At 46.7% G+C, this 20,821-nt stretch overlaps 1 protein-coding gene across 2 annotated transcripts in view; it reads right to left on the bottom strand.

The window, feature by feature from the left end:
* The window catches only part of LOC138260963 (transforming protein RhoA-like), a 99,809-nt gene that overhangs the window by 56,661 nt on the left and 22,327 nt on the right, over window positions 1-20,821 (bottom strand). For both annotated transcript variants that reach the window (XM_069209520.1, XM_069209519.1), the window contains exon 2: window positions 14,468-14,625. In XM_069209520.1, coding sequence (XP_069065621.1) covers window positions 14,468-14,623 — 156 coding nt within the window. In that variant the 5' untranslated portion in view covers window positions 14,624-14,625. The remainder of the gene's footprint in view (window positions 1-14,467; window positions 14,626-20,821) is intronic.

Here is a 20,821-nt window from a genome sequence, read left to right as displayed (position 1 = left end):
GGGGGTCATGTAGACGTTGAATAGGGTGGGGCTGAGGGAGGATCCTTGGGGTACGCCGCAGATGATATCCGTGGCTGTGGATCTGAAGGGGGGGAGGCGGACTCTCTGGGTCCTTCCGGAGAGGAAGGAGATGACCCATTCCAGGGCCTTGCCTCTGATGCCGGCGCTGCAAAGGCGGTCTATCAGGGTGCGGTGGCAGACCGTGTCGAAGGCTGCAGAGAGATCCAGGAGAATGAGGGCCACGGTTTCACCCTTGTCGGTCAGGGCTCGGATGTCGTCCGTGGCTGCGATGAGGGCGGTTTCGGTGCTGTGGTTGGCCCTGAATCCGAACTGAGTGGAGTCGAGGGAGTCGGAGGTTTCCAGGGCGGCGGTGAGTTGAGCGTTGATGATTTTCTCAATCACTTTGGCGGGGAACGGTAGGAGGGAGATAGGCCGGAAGTTTTTGAGTTCGGTGGGGTCTGCTGTAGGTTTCTTTAAGAGGGCGTTGAGTTCTGCGTGTTTCCAGCTTTCAGGGAAGGTAGCAGTGGTGAGGGAGGCGTTGATGACGTCTCGGAGGTGGGGTGCGATGATGTTGTCGGCCTTGTTGTAAATGTGGTGAGGACAGGGGTCGGAGGGTGATCCCGAGTGGATCGAGTTCATGACGCGGGTGGTTTCCTCGGTGGTGGTAGGGTTCCAGGCGAGGATGGTGGAGATGTCGTTTGCGGCTTCCGGGGGCGGGTTCATGTTGGTGGTCGTGAAGCTGTTGTAGATGTCGGCAATCTTACGGTGGAAGAAGGTCGCGAGGGAGTCGCAGAGGTCCTGTGAGGGAGGGATGGGGCTGGTTTCTGCGTCCGGGTTGGAGAGCTCTTTGACGATGCCAAATAGTTCCTTGCTGTTGTGGGCGTTGTTGTCAAGTCTGTTCTGGTAGGCTGTTTTTCGTGCGGTGCGGAGGCGTTGGTGGTGTTGGCGGGTGGTGTCCTTGAGAGCTGTCAGGTTTTCCTCTGTCGGGTTGAGGCGCCATGTCTTCTCGCGGAGGCGGCATTCTTTCTTGGAGTTTTTGAGTTCGGTGGTGAACCAGGAGTTTTTCTTGTGGTTGTTGGTGTTGGTTTGGGTCTTCAGAGGGGCCAGGAGGTTGGCGCAGTCGGAGATCCAGTTGGTGAGGTTGTTGGCGGCCTCGTTGGGGTTGCTGGTGGGTTGGTTCAGGGAGAGCGTTGCTGCGAGTTGTTCTGTGGTGATTCGGTTCCAGTATCTTTTTGGTGGTTGCCGGGTGTGGTGATGCACGGTGGTTTTCTTGAAGCTGAAGTGGACGCAGCTGTGGTCCGACCATGTGAGTTCGGTGGTGTGGCTGAAGGTGATGTGTTTGCTTGAGGAGAAGATGGGGTCGAGCGTGTGTCCGGCGTAGTGGGTGGGGGTGTTGACCAGTTGTTTCAGTCCCAGGTTGGCGAGGTTGTCTAGAACGGCGGTGGTGTTGTTGTCGGTGTGGTTCTCCAGGTGAAAGTTGAGGCCTCCTAGGAGGATGTAGTCGGTGGATGAGAGTGCGTGGGGGTTGACGAAGTCTGCGATGTCTTCGCTGAACTTGGTGCGGGGTCCTGGTGGTCTGTACATGAGGGTGCCTCTTAGGGTTGTCTTGGGGTCGATGTGGATCGCGAAGTGGAGGTGTTCGGCGTCGGGAAGTGAGTTGTCGGTGTGGGTCGAGATGCTGATGGAGCTTTTGTGTGCGATGGCGATGCCTCCTCCAGTGCGGTTGAAGCGGTCTCTCCGGATGATTTTGTAGCCGTCGGGGATGGCTATGGCGATGTCGGGTGCCAAAGAGGGGCTCATCCAGGTCTCGGTGAGGAAGGCGATGTCTGGGTTCGTTGAGTTGATGAGGTTCCACAGTTCGATGGCGTGCCTGTGGACGGAGCGGGTGTTGACCAGGATGCATTCGAGGTTGCTTCCGGGGGCGTCGTTCTTGGTGGTGGCGGTGTGGGTCCGTAGGCAGGTGAAGCGGCAGTTGCTGCAGGTGAAGGGTCCGTGGGTTCGTTTGGGGGTGGCGCGGTAGCAGCCCGGCGCGCGGCCGGGGTTGAGGTTGGCGAGGGTGGCGGAGTCATAGGTCAAGCGGGGGGTGCGGGGGCCAGGGGTTCGGGCGCGGTCCAGGCGCGGACGGGCGCAGACGGGCTTGCCTTAGGCGCGCCTTCGGAGCGCCAGCGGTGCGCCCGCTGCGCGGCCTCGCAGCGGCCGCCATTTAAGGGGTAGGTGGGGAGGCGGGGTCAGCTGGGAGGCGGGAGGTGGGCGGGCAGGGGAGCTGGAAGCGGCAAAAAAGAGCGGCAAAAAACGGCGGGAAAGCGCGGTAGGAGCGGCGGGAAAAGCGGCAAGACGGCGAAAAGGGAACAAGAGCCTACTCCAATCTACTAAAAAGGAGGGGCTGAGAGGGGAGGACGGCGCACGGCACTCGGGGGCACACGCACGGGATACAAGGAGAGAAAAGGGGAATTTCAGTCACTCGGGGGCACACGCATGGGATACAAGGAGAGAAAGGGATTTCAGTCAGCACCAGCACAAGCTCAAGCACTCGGGGTACACGGGCAAGAAGGGGGAGCACACTCACAGGAGAGGAAGGCAGTCAGGGACTGGAGGCGCTGCGTGAGCAGGGGAGCGACCTACCCGAGGGTCAGTGGTCGCTACCTCTGCCTCGCAGCGGCCGCCATTTAAGGGGTAGGTGGGGAGGCGGGGTCAGCTGGGAGGCGGGAGGTGGGCGGGCAGGGGAGCTGGAAGCGGCAAAAAAAAAACGGCGGGAAAGCGCGGTAGGAGCGGCGGGAAAAGCGGCAAGACGGCGAAAAGGGAACAAGAGCCTACTCCAATCTACTAAAAAGGAGGGGCTGAGAGGGGAGGACGGCGCACGGCACTCGGGGGCACACGCACGGGATACAAGGAGAGAAAAGGGGAATTTCAGTCACTCGGGGGCACACGCATGGGATACAAGGAGAGAAAAGGGATTTCAGTCAGCACCAGCACAAGCTCAAGCACTCGGGGTACACGGGCAAGAAGGGGGGAGCACACTCACAGGAGAGGAAGGCAGTCAGGGACTGGAGGCGCTGCGTGAGCAGGGGAGCGACCTACCAGAGGGTCAGTGGTCGCATCCCGGAAGCGGAACCAACGCATTTTGCGCGCCCGAAGGCGCTATTAAACGGATCCTGCCCCTGGCTAAGCCCGGGCAAAGGGCCGTTGTGTGGCCGTTAGGGGGCCGGAAGGGGTCGGGTTGGGCCAATTCGCTAAGCTGTTAATTGCTTCTATTTTAATCTGATAACGCTTCAGTAAGCTGTATACTTGGGCTCCATTTAATTGAGTTATTGTGCCTTCTGGGTCATATACACTTGTTGTTCTGTGTTATTGCTGATATATGTTGGTGCCCTATACTTTGTTACGATATAAAAGCTCTGTGTAGGGCAGGGCTATAAATACTAGACAGTCCATCGAGCATTTTACCAATACTAGTAGTGGTTGTTATATACGTGAGGGTGGTGTAGAATGGCAAAAAATATTTCCACCATGGATAATTACTTGGTAAAAATGGTGAGCAAGATAAACATTGATAGAAGGAAATCCTTAGGGAAGGAGTCCACCTCAGAAAATTTTTCTTCTGTAGACGATGGTAGCGGTTCTATTGTGGTGGATCCCCCTAATATTGAAGCTTTCCCTTTGGAAAACCCAGCCATTTTACCCTCAGTTTTAGAACCACCAATTCAAGACCCATTGGAGCCCCCGAGTGAGTCTGCATTGTCTCACTCTCCTCCTAAGAGAGCTGTTAGAAAATGCAGAAAAACGCAAATCAAGCGGGGGAACATACATCTTAAACCAACGATAGAAAATGGTCATAGAAGTAATGTAGCTAATAACGAGATTATAATTAATAAGGACGATGTGAATTGTGATCTCTTGGGTCACATTGCTAAGCTATTGGAGGAAAAACTAGACCATATGACTAAACCTCTTATGGAAAAAATTGAATTGTTATCTACGGAGGTATCTAGGTTGGGTGGTCTTTTAGATAAGATGTGTAAGGAACAGACTATGAAACAGTCTGAGCTACCCGTCCAATCCGGTAACTCTGCACAATTGGTTGTAGCACAAAGGTCATGTTTACCAGAATCTAGGGAGCCACCATGCATGGTGGATAGTACCTCTCATATGAAAGCAGCTGCATCTAATACCGTGAGGTACACTACTCCCGTGAACAGACCAAATCATATTAATCTTCCACCTGATTGTGAACCATATGTCATAGTCCTTTCGAATGTTCCTCCCTTAGACCCAACAGCAATGAATTTCCGTGAGGAATCACATGATTCTCTCAAACGGAAATCAGTTGCTTGGTTAAACAAAAATTGTGGTTTCCCCCCACATCTATCCGATCATATACTGTCTACTAGACGGGTACCATGGATCGGAAACGCGAGGAAAAAATGTAAGGGGGATTGTGTAATTGTTAATTTTAGGCACCCTCAACATGTTGCGACTGTTCTTCTTAGAGCAGCTTCTTTGGATGTAGAGGAGTCTGACGTGGGTGTGCATCCTCTGGGTTATTTTTATAGACATCTAGCCAGTACATCAGCCAGTACATCAGAACTTTCTACAAAACACAGACTCTTGACTAATAGAAGAAACACAAATTTTTATACTCCAATTGAAAATAGATTTTCGGTACTGAGTACTCTGGATGAAAACGATTGACTCCCACGGGCAGGGGAATTTATCACAGAAATGTTAGTACATACCCAGACGCGGGAACAAAAACAGAGTATAGAACATTTAGAAACGAAACTTATAGTACCTTCGAGCCCCAGAAATTCATGGACAGTTAAATTGGTAAACAGCGTTAAATTCCCTTATTCTACTTTGAGTGAGGTAATCAGTTTGGGCGTACCTGATAAGTGCCTCACAGTGACTATGGAGGTTAATGACGTTAGTAAAGACTATAATCAAGACAAAGAGCTAAATCCTTTAGTTGAACTAGAGGATGTTACAGAAAAAGATAACTTACCTATAGTATTAGATTCACCCTGTGTAATAGGGAAAACAAATATTAGACTGATATCTTGGAATATAGCTGGCTTAGCCAGGAACCTTCAGGATGTGGTATGGTGTTCCTATATTGAGAATTACGATATCATATTCCTACAGGAAACTTGGATGGTAGAAACCCCTCATAGGTTGGGGTATAAAACATACTGTTCGTATGCTATTCCATCAACTAGAGGTAGAGCCTCAGGGGGGCTGGTTATCTGGGTTAAAGTGACTCTAGAAATAGATGTCACCCAGTTATCCATCCCCTCTCCGGACCTACTTGGCCTTAAAATTGATACAAGAGGGAAAGACACCATACATTTAATAAATATATATAATAGACCGTCCCCATCTAACAAGGAATCAGAGGTGGTAGAACTCTTGGATTCCTTTCTAGATTCATTAGGAGACAATGTAAAGGTGTTAGTTGGTGGGGATTTTAACTGCAAATATGAGCCTGTCTTGGGGTTGGAAAAATTACTTGATGAACAAGATGCTGCTAATGATATCTTGCCCTTAGAATCTACAAGTTCAGTTAAAAGCACAAAAGCCGCTTTACAGATTTTACAATTGACTGTGGTACATGATCTAAGGGCTTGTAATGGTCGATTTCGATCAGACAGACCAGCAGCTCCAACCTATTTTAAGGGAAATTCCAGGTCTCATATAGATTTTGTAATGGCTACCCGGAATATATGGGACCAAATAACCGATTTCAAGATAGACCACAGGACGGAGAGTGATCATTTCCCCCTCCAACTATGGCTAGACTCTCAATCATTTATTATTAGATCCGAAGAAGAGACCCTATTAAATACCACGGTCGCGGAGTTAGAGGTAACCAATAACAGGCGTGCTCTAAGATGGCCATATATCTTGGGAACAGAAAAGACGCTGATAAATATTTACAATGTATTTACTGAAACGGTAGGAGACTTACAGTCAGCATTAGTGGGAACACAAGGTGTTCTTGATTTACATCTTAAGCTGGTAGATGCACTAACTCCACTATTGAGTAAAATTTATAAAAAAGATGGTAATAGGATAAGGAACCATCTTGAGACAGCGAACCCATGGTATAATAAAGATTGCCGAATAGCAAAATCAAGACTGATCAAGGCAGTAAAATCCGGGAACTGTTTGGATATAAAAAGCGGTAGACTAGCCTACAAAAACACTATGGCCCAAGCTAAAAAAGCATGGGATGAACGTTTTTGGGAGGATCTCTTGAATGCAGCTAAGTTACGGGATCAGAGCATGTTCTGGAATTTAATCGCTAAGGGAAATAAGCAGGGTAGATCAACAAAGGATATTTTCCTAGATGAAAAAACTTGCTGTGATCACTTCACTAAGCTCTATGCTAACAAAAAGGAGAGTTTGCCCTTCGGGGACTACAAGACAAACTTAGAAATGAGTATTGCTCCATTAACTTTTAGTTTAGAAGAAACTAATAAGGCTTTATTAGCTGTGAAAATGGGCAAAGTCCCAGGCCCTGATAAAATTCCCGGCGATCTACTAAAATATGATGTGGATGTGTGGGGGCCTTATATAAATTACCTGAGTAATTCCATTGTGGCAGGCACACCGATCACCGATTCATGGAAAGGGGCAGAAATCATAACAATTTTTTAAAAAGGTGATCGCTATGATCCAAGTAATTACCGCCCAATAAGTTTAATAGACATTTTTCAAAAGATATATCCCAGACACATTTTAAATAGGCTTTTAGATTGGATTGAAGAGACTAAAATATTAACCAAATATCAGGCTGGTTTTAGAATAAAAATCAGTACGGTTGACCAGGTGTTTAGGTTTATGTGCATCTGCTGGAAGTATATAAACATAAGGAAGGGTAGTCTCTATGTGGCATTTGTGGATCTAAGGGCCGCCTTTGATCTTGTTCCGCGCAATTTGTTGTGGATTACATTAAGGAACATGGCGGTCCCTGGGGAACTACTTAAAGAACTTATCAAGCTTCACACAGGGAACTATGCAAAAATTAGATGGGGAAAAGAAGGTGAAACCTCAAGGGCCATACCTGTAGACCGTGGTGTGCGCCAAGGTTGCGTGTTAGCACCTACACTCTTCTCATTATATGTTAATGATATTCCAAGCTATTTAAGGAATTGTGTACATGACTCCCCGAAGCTAGGTGGTGAGCCGGTTACGGCATTATTATTTGCCGATGATACCATCCTTATTTCCCAAACTCCGAGAGGTTTGCAAAATTTGGTGGATTCTTTCCAGAAGTATTGTGTGGGGAAGGGGCTAGAAATAAATCCTACCAAAACTAAGTATATGTTCATAAACCCCAAGAAATCCCTCAGGATTAATCTGTCCCTGGAAAATCAAAAACTGGAACAGGTAGGGAGTTTTAATTATTTGGGGTTAATGCTGGATAGTAACCTGTCCTGGAAAGGACAGATGGATAAAAGCATCTTATCCCTTAAACAAAACTCAATGCCTATTTTAAAAGTACACGGAGCTAGTTATTCTAAAGCAATCTCACCGGCACTTGAAGTATATAAAGCGAAGGCCCAATCGGCCGCCCTTTATGGTGCTGAACTCTGGGGCTACTATTGTAACAATAATTTTGGAAAAACGGAAAACCACTTTGTACGAAGGCTACTTAAAATACCGACAAGAACTCCTCTAGTCCCTGTTTTCCTTGATATTAACCTTAAAAGAGCAGACTATCAAGCATTATTAAGACCACTGCTGTATTGGGTCAGGTTATGGGTAACCCCGGAGTTGAGTGATTACAAGAGTGGATTGACTGAATTAACTCAGATAGATGGTCATATGAATACCCCGTGGTTAAAATATGTATCTAAGTGGTATGAGAGATTAGGTTTATCACACCTATGGGAAGCTCCTCAGAACATGACAACATGTACCAGGAAATATGTAAAGGACACCTTTTGGTCTTATGTCAACGGAGAGCTATTGCATAGTTCATCGATTGGTATTCTGACTCTGAATTTTTTTTAACATAAAAGATACACCTAAATTCGAACAATTTTTGGATGAGATCGGTCCCCCACTGGCAAAAACACTATATCTACAGTTTAGATATGGGGTCTTACAGATTAATGCTTACACATGCAATTGGGGAGGGGTAAAGGGTTGTGAATTGTGCGCACTCTGTACTTTAGGGGCTAAAGAAGATGTTGTTCATCTACTCTTCTTTGGCCCAGTATACAAGAAATCAAGGGATCGTTGGATCAAACCTGTTTGTAAATATGTGGGGGTTAGATCCTACAAAGAAGCAGAGCGCATATTTCAGTCTAATACTTCACAATTAGTGGTGTTTGGCACGAGTAGATTTTTATTTAATGTGTACCTCATCAGAAAACGACTCGGTCACAAGCTGTAATATTTTGTTAGGTGGCCCGCTCTTTCCCTTCCTTGTAAAGGTATATGATGCACTGTTTCTTCGATCCAAGTTAATTAATTTTTCAGTTCTGGCTTTTAATTAATTTATAAACTGTTATTTATATTTTTATATGCGGTACTGCTTAATCATGGAGACACCCATATATCTCTTGCCAATTGTATGTATTGTATCTTATACTTAATTGTGAAATGTATATATGTATGTTGTATTTATCTCTTGTCTTGACTTTTATGGCAATATTTGCCGAAATAAAGTTTAACGAACGAACGAACGAGTCATAATCTGAGAAACCAGAGAGTGTTTTAGATACCGTTTTTTACAGGCTCTCGTAAAGATCAGTCTGCCTGAGCGGAGCCTCCAAACTGTCATACTTGTATTCACAAAGAGGGGGGCAAAATTGGTGACCTAAAGTTATTTCCCATGTAAAAAAATGCAGAATAGAGAAGGATACGGCGAAGTGCAGATCGCAATCACAAGCACACCAAAGGCTAAGGTAAGACCACTTTCCACTGGGCAATAAGTAAATACCCCTTCCAATAGCACACAAGACCAATGCTCTTCCCCTACGACAGGTCGATTTATACAGCAGTTGGGCTCCAACCGCCCACAGCATCACTCACGAATTGCTGAATCCTCCCTATTATAAACCCGTAATCCTATGGCCTTTAGCCTGTGAGGCTGACACAAGACTGCCGTGGAAAAAACAAAACTAACAGACGTGTGCTAGCAAGGACCAATTTAAGATCTCCGGCTGTAATATTTGCCTCCCCTACTGCCAAATCCACCACAAACAGTTAAACAGTGCCAGAGAGGCAATTCAAAGCGCATCAGCCAGCTCTTAGTCGGTTGTCTCTGTCTCTTGGCACCCCCCTCTGGACATTCAAGCCTCCTAGTGCCTCATCAGTGCTGTGGGTCTGAGCAGCGCTCGTTTCTGAAGGCCTCGGAGTTGATTTTATGGCAAAAACATCAAGCGGGACCAGAAAGTGTGCCACCCTTCAAAATACACCATCAGATTCAGGTACAAACTCTAACTAACCCTAATATACCTGGAGGACAACATTCTGTAACACTTTGGGTTGCAATCCCCAAAACAAGCATTAGCAGTGCAATAGGTCTTATATTTGCTTGACTTAGAGCTATTGGTGTTGTAAATGCAACACTGGGCTTTTCTTACCACATAAACTGGTCAACCCTGCAGCATAATTTGGTCCTCTCTACCATATAATTTCAGTGGCCCTGCATATAACTAAAGCACTTCAATTAACCTTCTTCCTCTATCTGCAGAAAAAAAAAAAAAAAAAAACACATTGCCATTATTTATTACTTTTTTATATTATTATTTTGGAGTCCATCCCAACCTAGTGTGGGGGACCCAGAGATGACCTCGACAGAAAAAGCATGTTGTGACTTATGGGCAAAAATGTTTTGTAAAAGGAATGCCCCGCAAAGCATTATGGGGTGAGTTTCTGAGGGGAGCGGATATTGCAGTATCTCAACTGTAATGCTCAGAACAGCACCTAGAGGGCACCAACATAAACATAACATTTGTAAGAAACATGGGCACATAACCATATAGTCAGACCCTAGAGAGCATAACCACATGAAAACAGAATGACAGAACGTAATGCAGTGTAACCATATATTTAGCAGGCCTAGCACGCCTACTAGAATAATACTACAAACAAGGCTCTCAAAATACAAACTACTCCCAGCTGTAAAACAAAGACAGCTTAAAAAGACATTAAATGGTGGGAGAGGTTACTATTTGCCACCCCCCACGTAGTGTGGGGACCCTGCAATGACCTAGACAGAAAGAGTGTGTTGTGCTGAACGGTTTGTTGGTGGTCCTATTGTCGTAGGACCACTACAGGCTGAGTTATGGGTAAAAATGTTTTAAAAAAAGAAATGCCCCACAAAGCATTATAGGGCGAGTTTCCAGAGTGCAGTGAATATTGTAGTATTGGCACTCCTGCTGTGCCAGGAGAGGCGCTTTGAGGATTTCTGTGTTTTTTTCCTGCTTTAAATGCTCCAGTTTCTATATTTTTCATTTGCTAAACTTGTATGTATGTGGTACTCATATAAAGCGCTCCTCAGATCAAGATCGCGCTATATGAAACTTCACGTCTTCATGTAAAGCGCCCCTCCGATTGAGCCTGCGCTGTATGAACCTTTAAAAAAAAGAAAAAAATCCCTCTAGCTTGCAGCCTTTGTGCATCACAAAGAAATAGCGGCCTGGCCAAAACAAGGAAGAGGAAGAAACAACATATGGCCATGCAGCGCAAAGCGGAGAGGCAAAATAAAAAAATAAGTGTGTCACACTCAGGTATGTGGCCAAATGTGCAATAATCAATGTAGCAGGGTCAGTCTCCAAGGCGGTAACAAAGCAGCCTCAAGGCGGGACAAACGTAAAGAATTTACCTGCAAAATCAAGGGAATTTTGAGAGGCAGGCCAAGGAACGTATGAACGTGATGGGCGTACTGGACGCCCACAGATTGTTGAGAGAGAGCGCTTGCGCGCTGCTAAAGCTCAACTAAAAAAGGACCCTTTGTGCAGGGGTCACAATGCATGGATCTGTGAATTAAGTGTTTTGGTTACTGTTTTTTTTCTGGAACGGTTTGATATTTATTTTGGGGTCTCTTTTAGACTTTCAGCCCTGTTCGTAATTTTTCTTTTACTCAGTCAGAAGACTTTATAACTCGGCTGTAGCCCAGAAGCTTCCAGCTATGTTCACTTCTAGCTGAGTTAAACTCAATCATGCTGTTTTTTACCCTGCCTTAAGGCATGAAACCTTTGTAGAAGGATGGAGCCCTTTTAAGTATCACCGATTACTGCTAAGTGAACAAAAAATTCTGAGATCTTCAGCAGTTGAGACAGCTTCCAAATCCCATCCATCTGATTGTCGTAGCATCACCTCCGACCATTTCTCAAGAAGTTTTTTTTAAAAACCTTCATGCTCTTCATTCATGCAGATCATTTATTTGTTCATGAAAAATCAGTGCAATTGTAAAAAGCAATCAACCTCCAACCTTCCACCCTAAAGGAAATCTGTCCTTTCCTTTAAACATAAACCAAGTAGGAAATATTCCTAGCCTTCGTAACAGCGCAGACTACTACATCATTTACACTGTACTACCACCAGAAACTGATGAGTGAACAGAAACAAGTAACTAAATTGTTTCAGTCTCATGTTAAACTGACGCTGAAATCATTATCTTTATTCCTGGTGGGGTCAAAATTAAATTATACATGCAAGTCCCACTGGGGCAAAGGCATTAGGTACTCAGAAACACTGGTCTCTTGCTAGCCCCCAGCCAGAGACGTTCCATCAGCCACCTGATTCAGCTAAGGCCGTCCTAATGACTAAAATATGGGATCAGGTCCGACTCAATAGCTCACATTCAAGACTCGACCTGAAATTAGAACTTTTCGTACTATTTTTTAAGCAGACATTCATATTCTATCACGTTACATCCACAGTGTACACTATATGAGTCCGTTTATATTGTATGTAATGAATTCTGCAGTGTGCTTAACTAGCAACTACTACTCATTCTACATATCACACATCTCTATGTAGTTCGCTACAACCTCTAGATCTTCCCTGTCTCTTTGGATCCGAGACCACTGATCGTTCAATCACTCTTGTACAGGCCTCATGTACAGTCTTGCATATGGGATAAATTAATACACAAAGGCATCAAGCCCCCCCCCCCCTTAATCTTTTTCATTGGTACGAAAAGGGAGGCTGTCTTCAAGTTGACAATAAATCCAACTCAGATTAACCACTGGTCGCACATTCAATTAGAATTGTGGGAATGACTTTGCCAATCGTCCACGTAAGTGTACAAAGGAATGGTTCACTGTCTCAAGTAGGTTGCAAAAACTGCCAAGTGTTATGGTAAAAACCTTTAGAGCAGTGTTTATGTCAACATTTTGCTCTGATAAAGTGCGCATCCTCACAAACGTGAGATATCGCAAATATGTAGAACACGTGGGATGTGAAGTCCTTGAGAATGCTGGTATCACAGTGCTTGTATTCCTTCATTAACCGTCTTTCCTCTTGAAAGTTTCTCAGACTTTTTGAGTTCTGATGAACCTGTTCAGAAATGCAGGTTTAATATTGGTCACAAAGTTAGATTTTGTTTTGGTGTTAGAAAGTACACAGAATGTACTCCTGTGTTTATCTCCCTTAGAGGAACTTTTTTATTGCATTTTTGTAACAGTGCTTGAATATCTTGTATTTGTTCCTGGTAGTTTTTCTGAGTCCGATTTCACTGTTAGCATTTTTTATATGGTAAAAATTCTAAAAATAAGTGTTGTTTTAGACTCCCGGGTGCAGACATAGTCCATAATTCTTCCTACTGGTGTTAGATGTTAAGGGTGCTGGTGTACTGAGTTACTTTGTGGTAGTGGCAGGCCTGACCTCTGGTTTCACATCTATCATGAAAAGTGGTCTTATTCAGACGTAGCTACTACAAATGTGATTGATGGCTGATTGAATGTCCCTTCTAAACAATATCTTTGGAGCTGGGTTGCAGAAGGTTGTCTACCTTGCCCTCTTCTATTAGCGGAACCTTCCCTTTTATATGAACCTCTTATAGCCTACAAAACTCTCGTTGCCTAGGCTGGCTGTTTCACTGGCTCTTTAAAAATCCTCCAAAGAGTTCTTAACTTCTGGTTGTAATAGGCAGCTCTATTTTGTTAGACTGAGCTTCATGTGACGTGTAACCAAGTATGACGACACAAAACAGTTCTCGTTTTAAATGATCTATTTGCCTCCATGGGACCAGAAAAGCCACAGGAAAGACACCACCATCATGGCTTTAAGGAAGCCGAGACCTTTATCTCGGCACTCCAGCCTCCTCGGAATGCGCACTGTCTGCAAAGCACACCGTGCGCATTCCAATTGTGCTGGGCAGGGCCCCCCAGCACTGGCTTTCCTCCAGCCTCTCCATGGCAGGCCCCCAGCACTGGCTTTCCTCCAGCCTCTCCATGGCAGGCCCCCAGCACTGGCTTTCCTCCAGCCTCTCCATGGCAGGGTCCCCAGCACTGGCTTTCCTCCAGCCTCTCCATGGCAGGGCCCCCCAGCACTGGCTTTCCTCCAGCCTCTCCATGGCAGGCCCCCCAGCACTGGCTTTCCTCCAGCCTCTCCATGGCAGGGCCCCCAGCACTGGCTTTCCTCCAGCCTCTCCACGGCAGGGTCCCTGCCATGGAAAGGCTGGCAGAAAGGAAGGTTGTAATCCTCCAGGTTGAGCTGAGTTCAGCCCCGCTGTGGCTGCTAACAGCCTTGACCGCCATCACCACGCCAGGGACAGTGGTCTTAAGCGGGTCCACTTGCCAAGCTTGTAATTTGGAGGGCGGCCAGCCTGGATTGCAGCAGTCCGACCTCCACCGCAAGGCTAGTGGTCCTATCACCGCTAGCCTCGTAATGAAGCCAAAGTATCTTGTGGACATTAACAAAAAAAGAAAATACACAGGCTTCCTTTATTAACATTTTTCATTCATTACATTTTACCACATGAATTGCCACAAATTTGATACATGATGAGAAATCATTTTAAGCTGCTGCGCAGTTGCTGGATATCGGTATCACACGTTTTTGGAAAAACAACTAACAGAATGTATTCCTGTGACCAGAAGATCTGGTGGATGTTAAAGATATGCTACTTTTGCAAATCTGCCACTGGGGCAAAAATTTACAGACGAAAACTTCACCAATTTCTACTTTTTCCTACTTATTTTCATTATTTTTTATTTCATTAATTAGTTTTTATGGGGAAACCATGGGCAATGTACAAAGTAGAATTTTATCTTGTTTTTAGAAATGTACAGGATTTCCTTGACCCATCTGATTCCACCACAAACTGTAAATAGGCTTAAATCACAAATTCTGCGAGTTCCGTTCACCCATACGTAAGAAAAGACTGTCATCAAGTAAGTCAGGAATCTGTGATATGTGTGATATCCAAGCTAAGAAATGGGCACAGTGCAGTGTTGGTGGGAGAGCTGGGCTCTGCAGGAGTATGAGACAAGTAAAGAATGCTCACCTGTTTACTGTCCACCTCAATGTCTGCCACATAGTTTTCAAAGACGGTGGGGACATAGACTTCTGGGAACTGGTCTTTGCTAAAGACGATGAGCAAACATGTTTTTCCACAGGCCCCATCCCCAACAATCACCAGTTTCTTGCGTATGGCTGCCATATCTGTAACAAAACGAATAGGATTGAAAGGTTAATGACGAAGACCAGGAAAAGAAAAAAGAAAAAAAGCTAAACATTCTGTAAGGAAATGCCTCCCTGGCATGGTTGCCCCCTGACTTTTTGCCTTTGCTGATGCTATGTTTACAATTGAAAGTGTGCTGAGGCCTGCTAACCAGGCCCCAGCACCAGTGTTCTTTCCCTAACCTGTACTTTTGTATCCACAATTGGCAGACCCTGGCATCCAGATAAGTCCCTTGTAACTGGTACTTCTAGTACCAAGGGCCCTGATGCCAAGGAAGGTCTCTAAGGGATGCAGCATGTCTTATGCCACCCTGGAGACCTCTCACTCAGCACAGACACACCGCTTGCCAGCTTGTGTGTGCTAGTGAGGACAAAACGAGTAAGTCGACATGGCACTCCCCTCAGGGTGCCATGCCAGCCTCTCACTGCCTATGCAGTATAGGTAAGACACCCCTCTAGCAGGCCTTACAGCCCTAAGGCAGGGTGCACTATACCATAGGTGAGGGTACCAGTGCATGAGCATGGTACCCCTACAGTGTCTAAACAAAACCTTAGACATTGTAAGTGCAGGGTAGCCATAAGAGTATATGGTCTGGGAGTCTGTCAAACACGAACTCCACAGCACCATAATGGCTACACTGAAAACTGGGAAGTTTGGTATCAAACTTCTCAGCACAATAAATGCACACTGATGCCAGTGTACATTTTATTGTAAAATACACCACAGAGGGCACCTTAGAGGTGCCCCCTGAAACTTAACCGACTATCTGTGTAGGCTGACTAGTTCTAGCAGCCTGCCACAAACCGAGACATGTTGCTGGCCCCATGGGGAGAGTGCCTTTGTCACTCTGAGGCCAGTAACAAAGCCTGCACTGGGTGGAGATGCTAACACCTCTCCCAGGCAGGAATTGTCACACCTGGCGGTGAGCCTCAAAGGCTCACCTCCTTTGTGCCAACCCAGCAGGACACTCCAGCTAGTGGAGTTGCCCGCCCCCTCCGGCCAGGCCCCACTTTTGGCGGCAAGGCCGGAGAAAATAATGAGAATAACAAGGAGGAGTCACTGGCCAGTCAGGACAGCCCCTAAGGTGTCCTGAGCTGAGGTGATTCTAACTTTTAGAAATCCTCCATCTTGCAGATGGAGGATTCCCCCAATAGGGTTAGGATTGTGACCCCCTCCCCTTGGGAGGAGGCACAAAGAGGGTGTACCCACCCTCAGGGCTAGTAGCCATTGGCTACTAACCCCCCAGACCTAAACACGCCCTTAAATTTAGTATTTAAGGGCTACCCTGAACCCTAGAAAATTAGATTCCTGCAACTACAAGAAGAAGGACTGCCTAGCTGAAAACCCCTGCAGAGGAAGACCAGAAGACGACAACTGCCTTGGCTCCAGAAACTCACCGGCCTGTCTCCTGCCTTCCAAAGATCCTGCTCCAGCGACGCCTTCCGAAGGGACCAGCGACCTCGACATCCTCTGAGGACTGCCCCTGCTTCGAAAAGACAAGAAACTCCCGAGGACAGCGGACCTGCTCCAAGAAAGGCTGCAACTTTGTTTCCAGCAGCTTTAAAGAACCCTGCAAGCTCCCCGCAAGAAGCGTGAGACTTGCAACACTGCACCCGGCGACCCCGACTCGGCTGGTGGCGATCCAACACCTCAGGAGGGACCCCAGGACTACTCTGATACTGTGAGTACCAAAACCTGTCCCCCCTGAGCCCCCACAGCGCCGCCTGCAGAGGGAATCCCGAGGCTTCCCCTGACCGCGACTCTTTGAACCTAAAGTCCCGACGCCTGGGAGAGACCCTGCACCCGCAGCCCCCAGGACCTGAAGGACCGGACTTTCACTGGAGGAGTGACCCCCAGGAGTCCCTCTCCCTCGCCCAAGTGGAGGTTTCCCCGAGGAATCCCCCCCTTGCCTGCCTGCAGCGCTGAAGAGATCCCTAGATCTCCCATTGACTTCCATTACAAACCCGACGCTTGTTTCTACACTGCACCCGGCCGCCCCCGCGCTGCTGAGGGTGAAATTTCTGTGTCAACTTGTGTCCCCCCCGGTGCCCTACAAAACCCCTCTGGTCTGCCCTCCGAAGACGCGGGTACTTACCTGCAAGCAGATCGGAACCGGGGCACCCCCTTCTCTCCATTCTAGCCTATGTGTTTTGGGCACCACTTTGAACTCTGCACCTGACCGGCCCTGAGCTGCTGGTGTGGTGACTTTGGGGTTGCTCTGAACCCCCAACGGTGGGCTACCTTGGACCAAGAACTGAACCCTGTAAGTGTCCTACTTACCTGGTAAAACTAACAAAAACTTACCTCCCCCAGGAACTGTGAAAATTGCGCTAAGTGTCCACTTTTGAAACAGCTATTTGACAATAACTTGAAAAGTATACATGCAATTTTGATGATTTGAAGTTCCTAAAGTACTTACCTGCAATACCTTTCGAACAAGATATTACATGTTAAATTTGAACCTGTGGTTCTTAAAATAAACTAAGAAAAGATATTTTTCTATATAAAAACCTATTGGCTGGATTTGTCTCTGAGTGTGTGTACCTCATTTATTGTCTATGTGTATGTACAACAAATGCTTAACACTACTCCTTGGATAAGCCTACTGCTCGACCACACTACCACAAAATAGAGCATTAGTATTATCTATTTTTACCACTATTTTACCTCTAAGGGGAACCCTTGGACTCTGTGCATGCTATTCCTTACTTTGAAATAGCACATACAGAGCCAACTTCCTACATTGGTGGATCAGCGGTGGGGTACAAGACTTTGCATTTGCTGGACTACTCAGCCAATACCTGATCACACGACAAATTCCAAAATTGTCATTAGAAATTGATTTTTGCAATTTGAAAAGTTTTCTAAATTCTTAAAAGACCTGCTAGGGCCTTGTGTTAGATCCTGTTTAGCATTTCTTTTAGAGTTTAAAAGTTTGTAAAAGTTTGAATTAGATTCTAGAACCAGTTGTAGATTCTTAAAAAGTATTCCAACTTTTAGAAGCAAAATGTCTAGCACAGATGTGAATGTGGTGGAACTCGACACCACACCTTACCTCCATCTACAGATGAGAGAGCTAAGGTCACTCTGTAAACTAAAGAAAATAGCAATGGGCCCCAAACCTACCAAAGTACAGCTCCAGGAGCTTTTGGCAGAGTTTGAAAAGGCCAACCCCTCTGAGGATGGCAACTCAGAGGATGAAGATAGTGACTTGGAGGGAAATTCCCCCCCTCCAGTCCTACTTAGGGAGAGCAGGGCTTCTCAAGCCCTGACTCCACAAATAATAGTCAGAGATGCTGGTTCCCTCACAGGAGGGACCAACAACTCTGAAATCACTGAGGATAACTCCAGTGAAGAGGACATCCAGTTAGCCAGGATGGCCAAAAGATTGGCTTTGGAAAGACAGATCCTAGCCATAGAGAGGGAAAGACAAGAGATGGGCCTAGGACCCATCAATGGTGGCAGCAACATAAATAGGGTCAGAGATTCTCCTGACATGTTGAAAATCCCCAAAGGGATTGTAACTAAATATGAAGATGGTGATGACATCACCAAATGGTTCACAGCTTTTGAGAGGGCTTGTGTAACCAGAAAAGTGAACAGATCTCACTGGGGTGCTCTCCTTTGGGAAATGTTCACAGGAAAGTGTAGGGATAGACTCCTCACACTCTCTGGACAAGATGCAGAATCTTATGACCTCATGAAGGGTACCCTGATTGAGGGCTTTGGATTCTCCACTGAGGAGTACAGGATTAGGTTCAGGGGGGCTCAAAAATCCTCGAGCCAGACCTGGGTTGACTTTGTTGACTACTCAGTGAAAACACTAGATGGTTGGATTCAAGGCAGTGGTGTAAATAATTATGATGGGCTGTACAATTTATTTGTGAAAGAACACCTGTTAAGTAATTGTTTCAATGATAAACTGCATCAGCATCTGGTAGACCTAGGACCAATTTCTCCCCAAGAATTGGGAAAGAAGGCGGACCATTGGGTCAAGACAAGGGTGTCCAAGACTTCAACAGGGGGTGACCAAAAGAAAGGGGTCACAAAGACTCCCCAGCAGAAGGGTGATGAGACAACCAAAACTAAAAATAGTAAAGAGTCTTCTACAGGCCCCCAAAAACCTGCACAGGAGGGTGGGCCCAGAGCCTCTTCACAAAACAATGGGTACAAGGGTAAAAACTTTGATCCCAAAAAGGCCTGGTGTCATAGCTGTAAACAGCATGGACACCAAACTGGAGACAAGGCCTGTCCCAAGAAAGGTTCCACTCCAAACTCCCATCCAGGTAACACTGGTATGGCTAGTCTCCAAGTGGGATCAACAGTGTGCCCAGAGCAAATCAGGGTCCACACTGAAGCTACTCTAGTTTCTGAGGGTGGGGTGGATTTAGCCACACTAGCTGTCTGGCCGCCTAACATGCAAAAATACAGACAGCAACTCTTAATTAATGGGACTAGAATAGAGGGCCTGAGGGATACAGGTGCCAGTGTCACCATGGTGACAGAGAAACTGGTTTCCCCTGGCCAATACCTGACTGGAAAAACTTACACAGTCACCAACGCTGACAATCAGAGAAAAGTACATCCCATGGCAATGGTTACTTTAGAATGGGGAGGGGTCAATGGCCTGAAGCAGGTGGTGGTCTCCTCAAATATCCCAGTGGACTGTCTGCTTGGAAATGACCTGGAGTCCTCAGCATGGGCTGAGGTAGAGCTAAAAACCCATGCAGCAATGCTGGGTATCCCTGAACTGGTGTGTGTGAAAACAAGAGCACAGTGCAAGGCACAGGGTGAAAAAGTAGAGCTGGAGTCTGGAAAAATGGCCCAGCCTACCAAGAGAACAGGAAAGTCAGTTGGGAAGCCAACTGCAACACAGCAAAAGAAAGGGAACCTCTCTTCTCAGGAAGAAGTTCTGCCCTCTGAGGGAACTGAGCCTTTGGAGCTTGAACCTTATCAGGTTGAGCTCTTAGGCCCAGGGGGACCCTCAAGGGAGGAGCTGTGTAAGGGACAAGAAACCTGTCCCTCTCTTGAAGGCCTTAGGCAGCAAGCTGCTGAAGAGTCCAAAGGCAAGAAAAATGGAACACATAGGGTCTATTGGGAAGATGGGCTCCTGTACACTGAGGCCAGAGACCCCAAACCTGGTGCCACTAGGAGAGTGGTAGTGCCTCAGCTGTTCAGAGAGTTCATCCTAACATTGGCCCATGACATTCCCCTTGCTGGACATTTGGGACAAACCAAGACGTGGGAGAGGTTAGTCAACCACTTCTACTGGCCCAATATGTCCAACATGGTTAAGGAGTTTTGCCTCTCCTGCCCCACCTGTCAAGCCAGTGGTAAGACAGGTGGGCACCCAAAGGCCCCCCTCATTCCACTTCCAGTGGTGGGGGTGCCCTTTGAAAGAGTGGGTGTGGACATAGTTGGTCCACTGGAACCTCCCACAGCCTCAGGAAATATGTATATCCTGGTAGTAGTGGATCATGCTACCAGGTATCCTGAAGCTATTCCCCTTAGGTCGACTACTGCCCCTGCAGTAGCCAAGGCCCTCATTGGTATCTTTACCAGAGTGGGTTTCCCTAAGGAGGTGGTGTCTGACAGAGGTACCAACTTCATGTCAGCATACCTAAAGCACATGTGGAATGAGTGTGGAGTGACTTATAAATTCACTACACCTTACCATCCACAAACTAATGGCTTAGTTGAGAGATTCAACAAGACATTAAAGGGCATGATCATGGGGCTCCCAGAAAAACTCAAAAGGAGATGGGATGTCCTCCTGCCATGTCTGCTTTTCGCTTACAGGGAGGTACCACAGAAGGGAGTAGGGTTCTCACCCTTTGAACTTCTGTTTGGTCATCCTGTAAGGGGACCACTTGCCCTTGTTAAAGAAGGCTGGGAGAGACCTCTCCATGAGCCTAAACAGGACATAGTGGACTATGTACTTGGCCTTCGCTCTAGAATGGCAGAGTACATGGAAAAGGCAACCAAAAACCTTGAGGCCAGCCAACAGCTCCAGAAGTTTTGGTATGACCAAAAGGCTGCACTGGTTGAGTTCCAACCAGGGCAGAAAGTCTGGGTTCTGGAGCCTGTGGCTCCCAGGGCACTCCAGGACAAATGGAGTGGCCCTTACCCAGTACTAGAAAGGAAGAGTCAGGTCACCTACTTGGTGGACCTGGGCAC

The sequence above is a fragment of the Pleurodeles waltl genome, chromosome 10, assembly GCF_031143425.1.
Source record: "Pleurodeles waltl isolate 20211129_DDA chromosome 10, aPleWal1.hap1.20221129, whole genome shotgun sequence".
Lineage (NCBI taxonomy): Eukaryota > Metazoa > Chordata > Amphibia > Caudata > Salamandridae > Pleurodeles > Pleurodeles waltl.
This window is presented reverse-complemented; position numbering and strand designations above follow the sequence as displayed.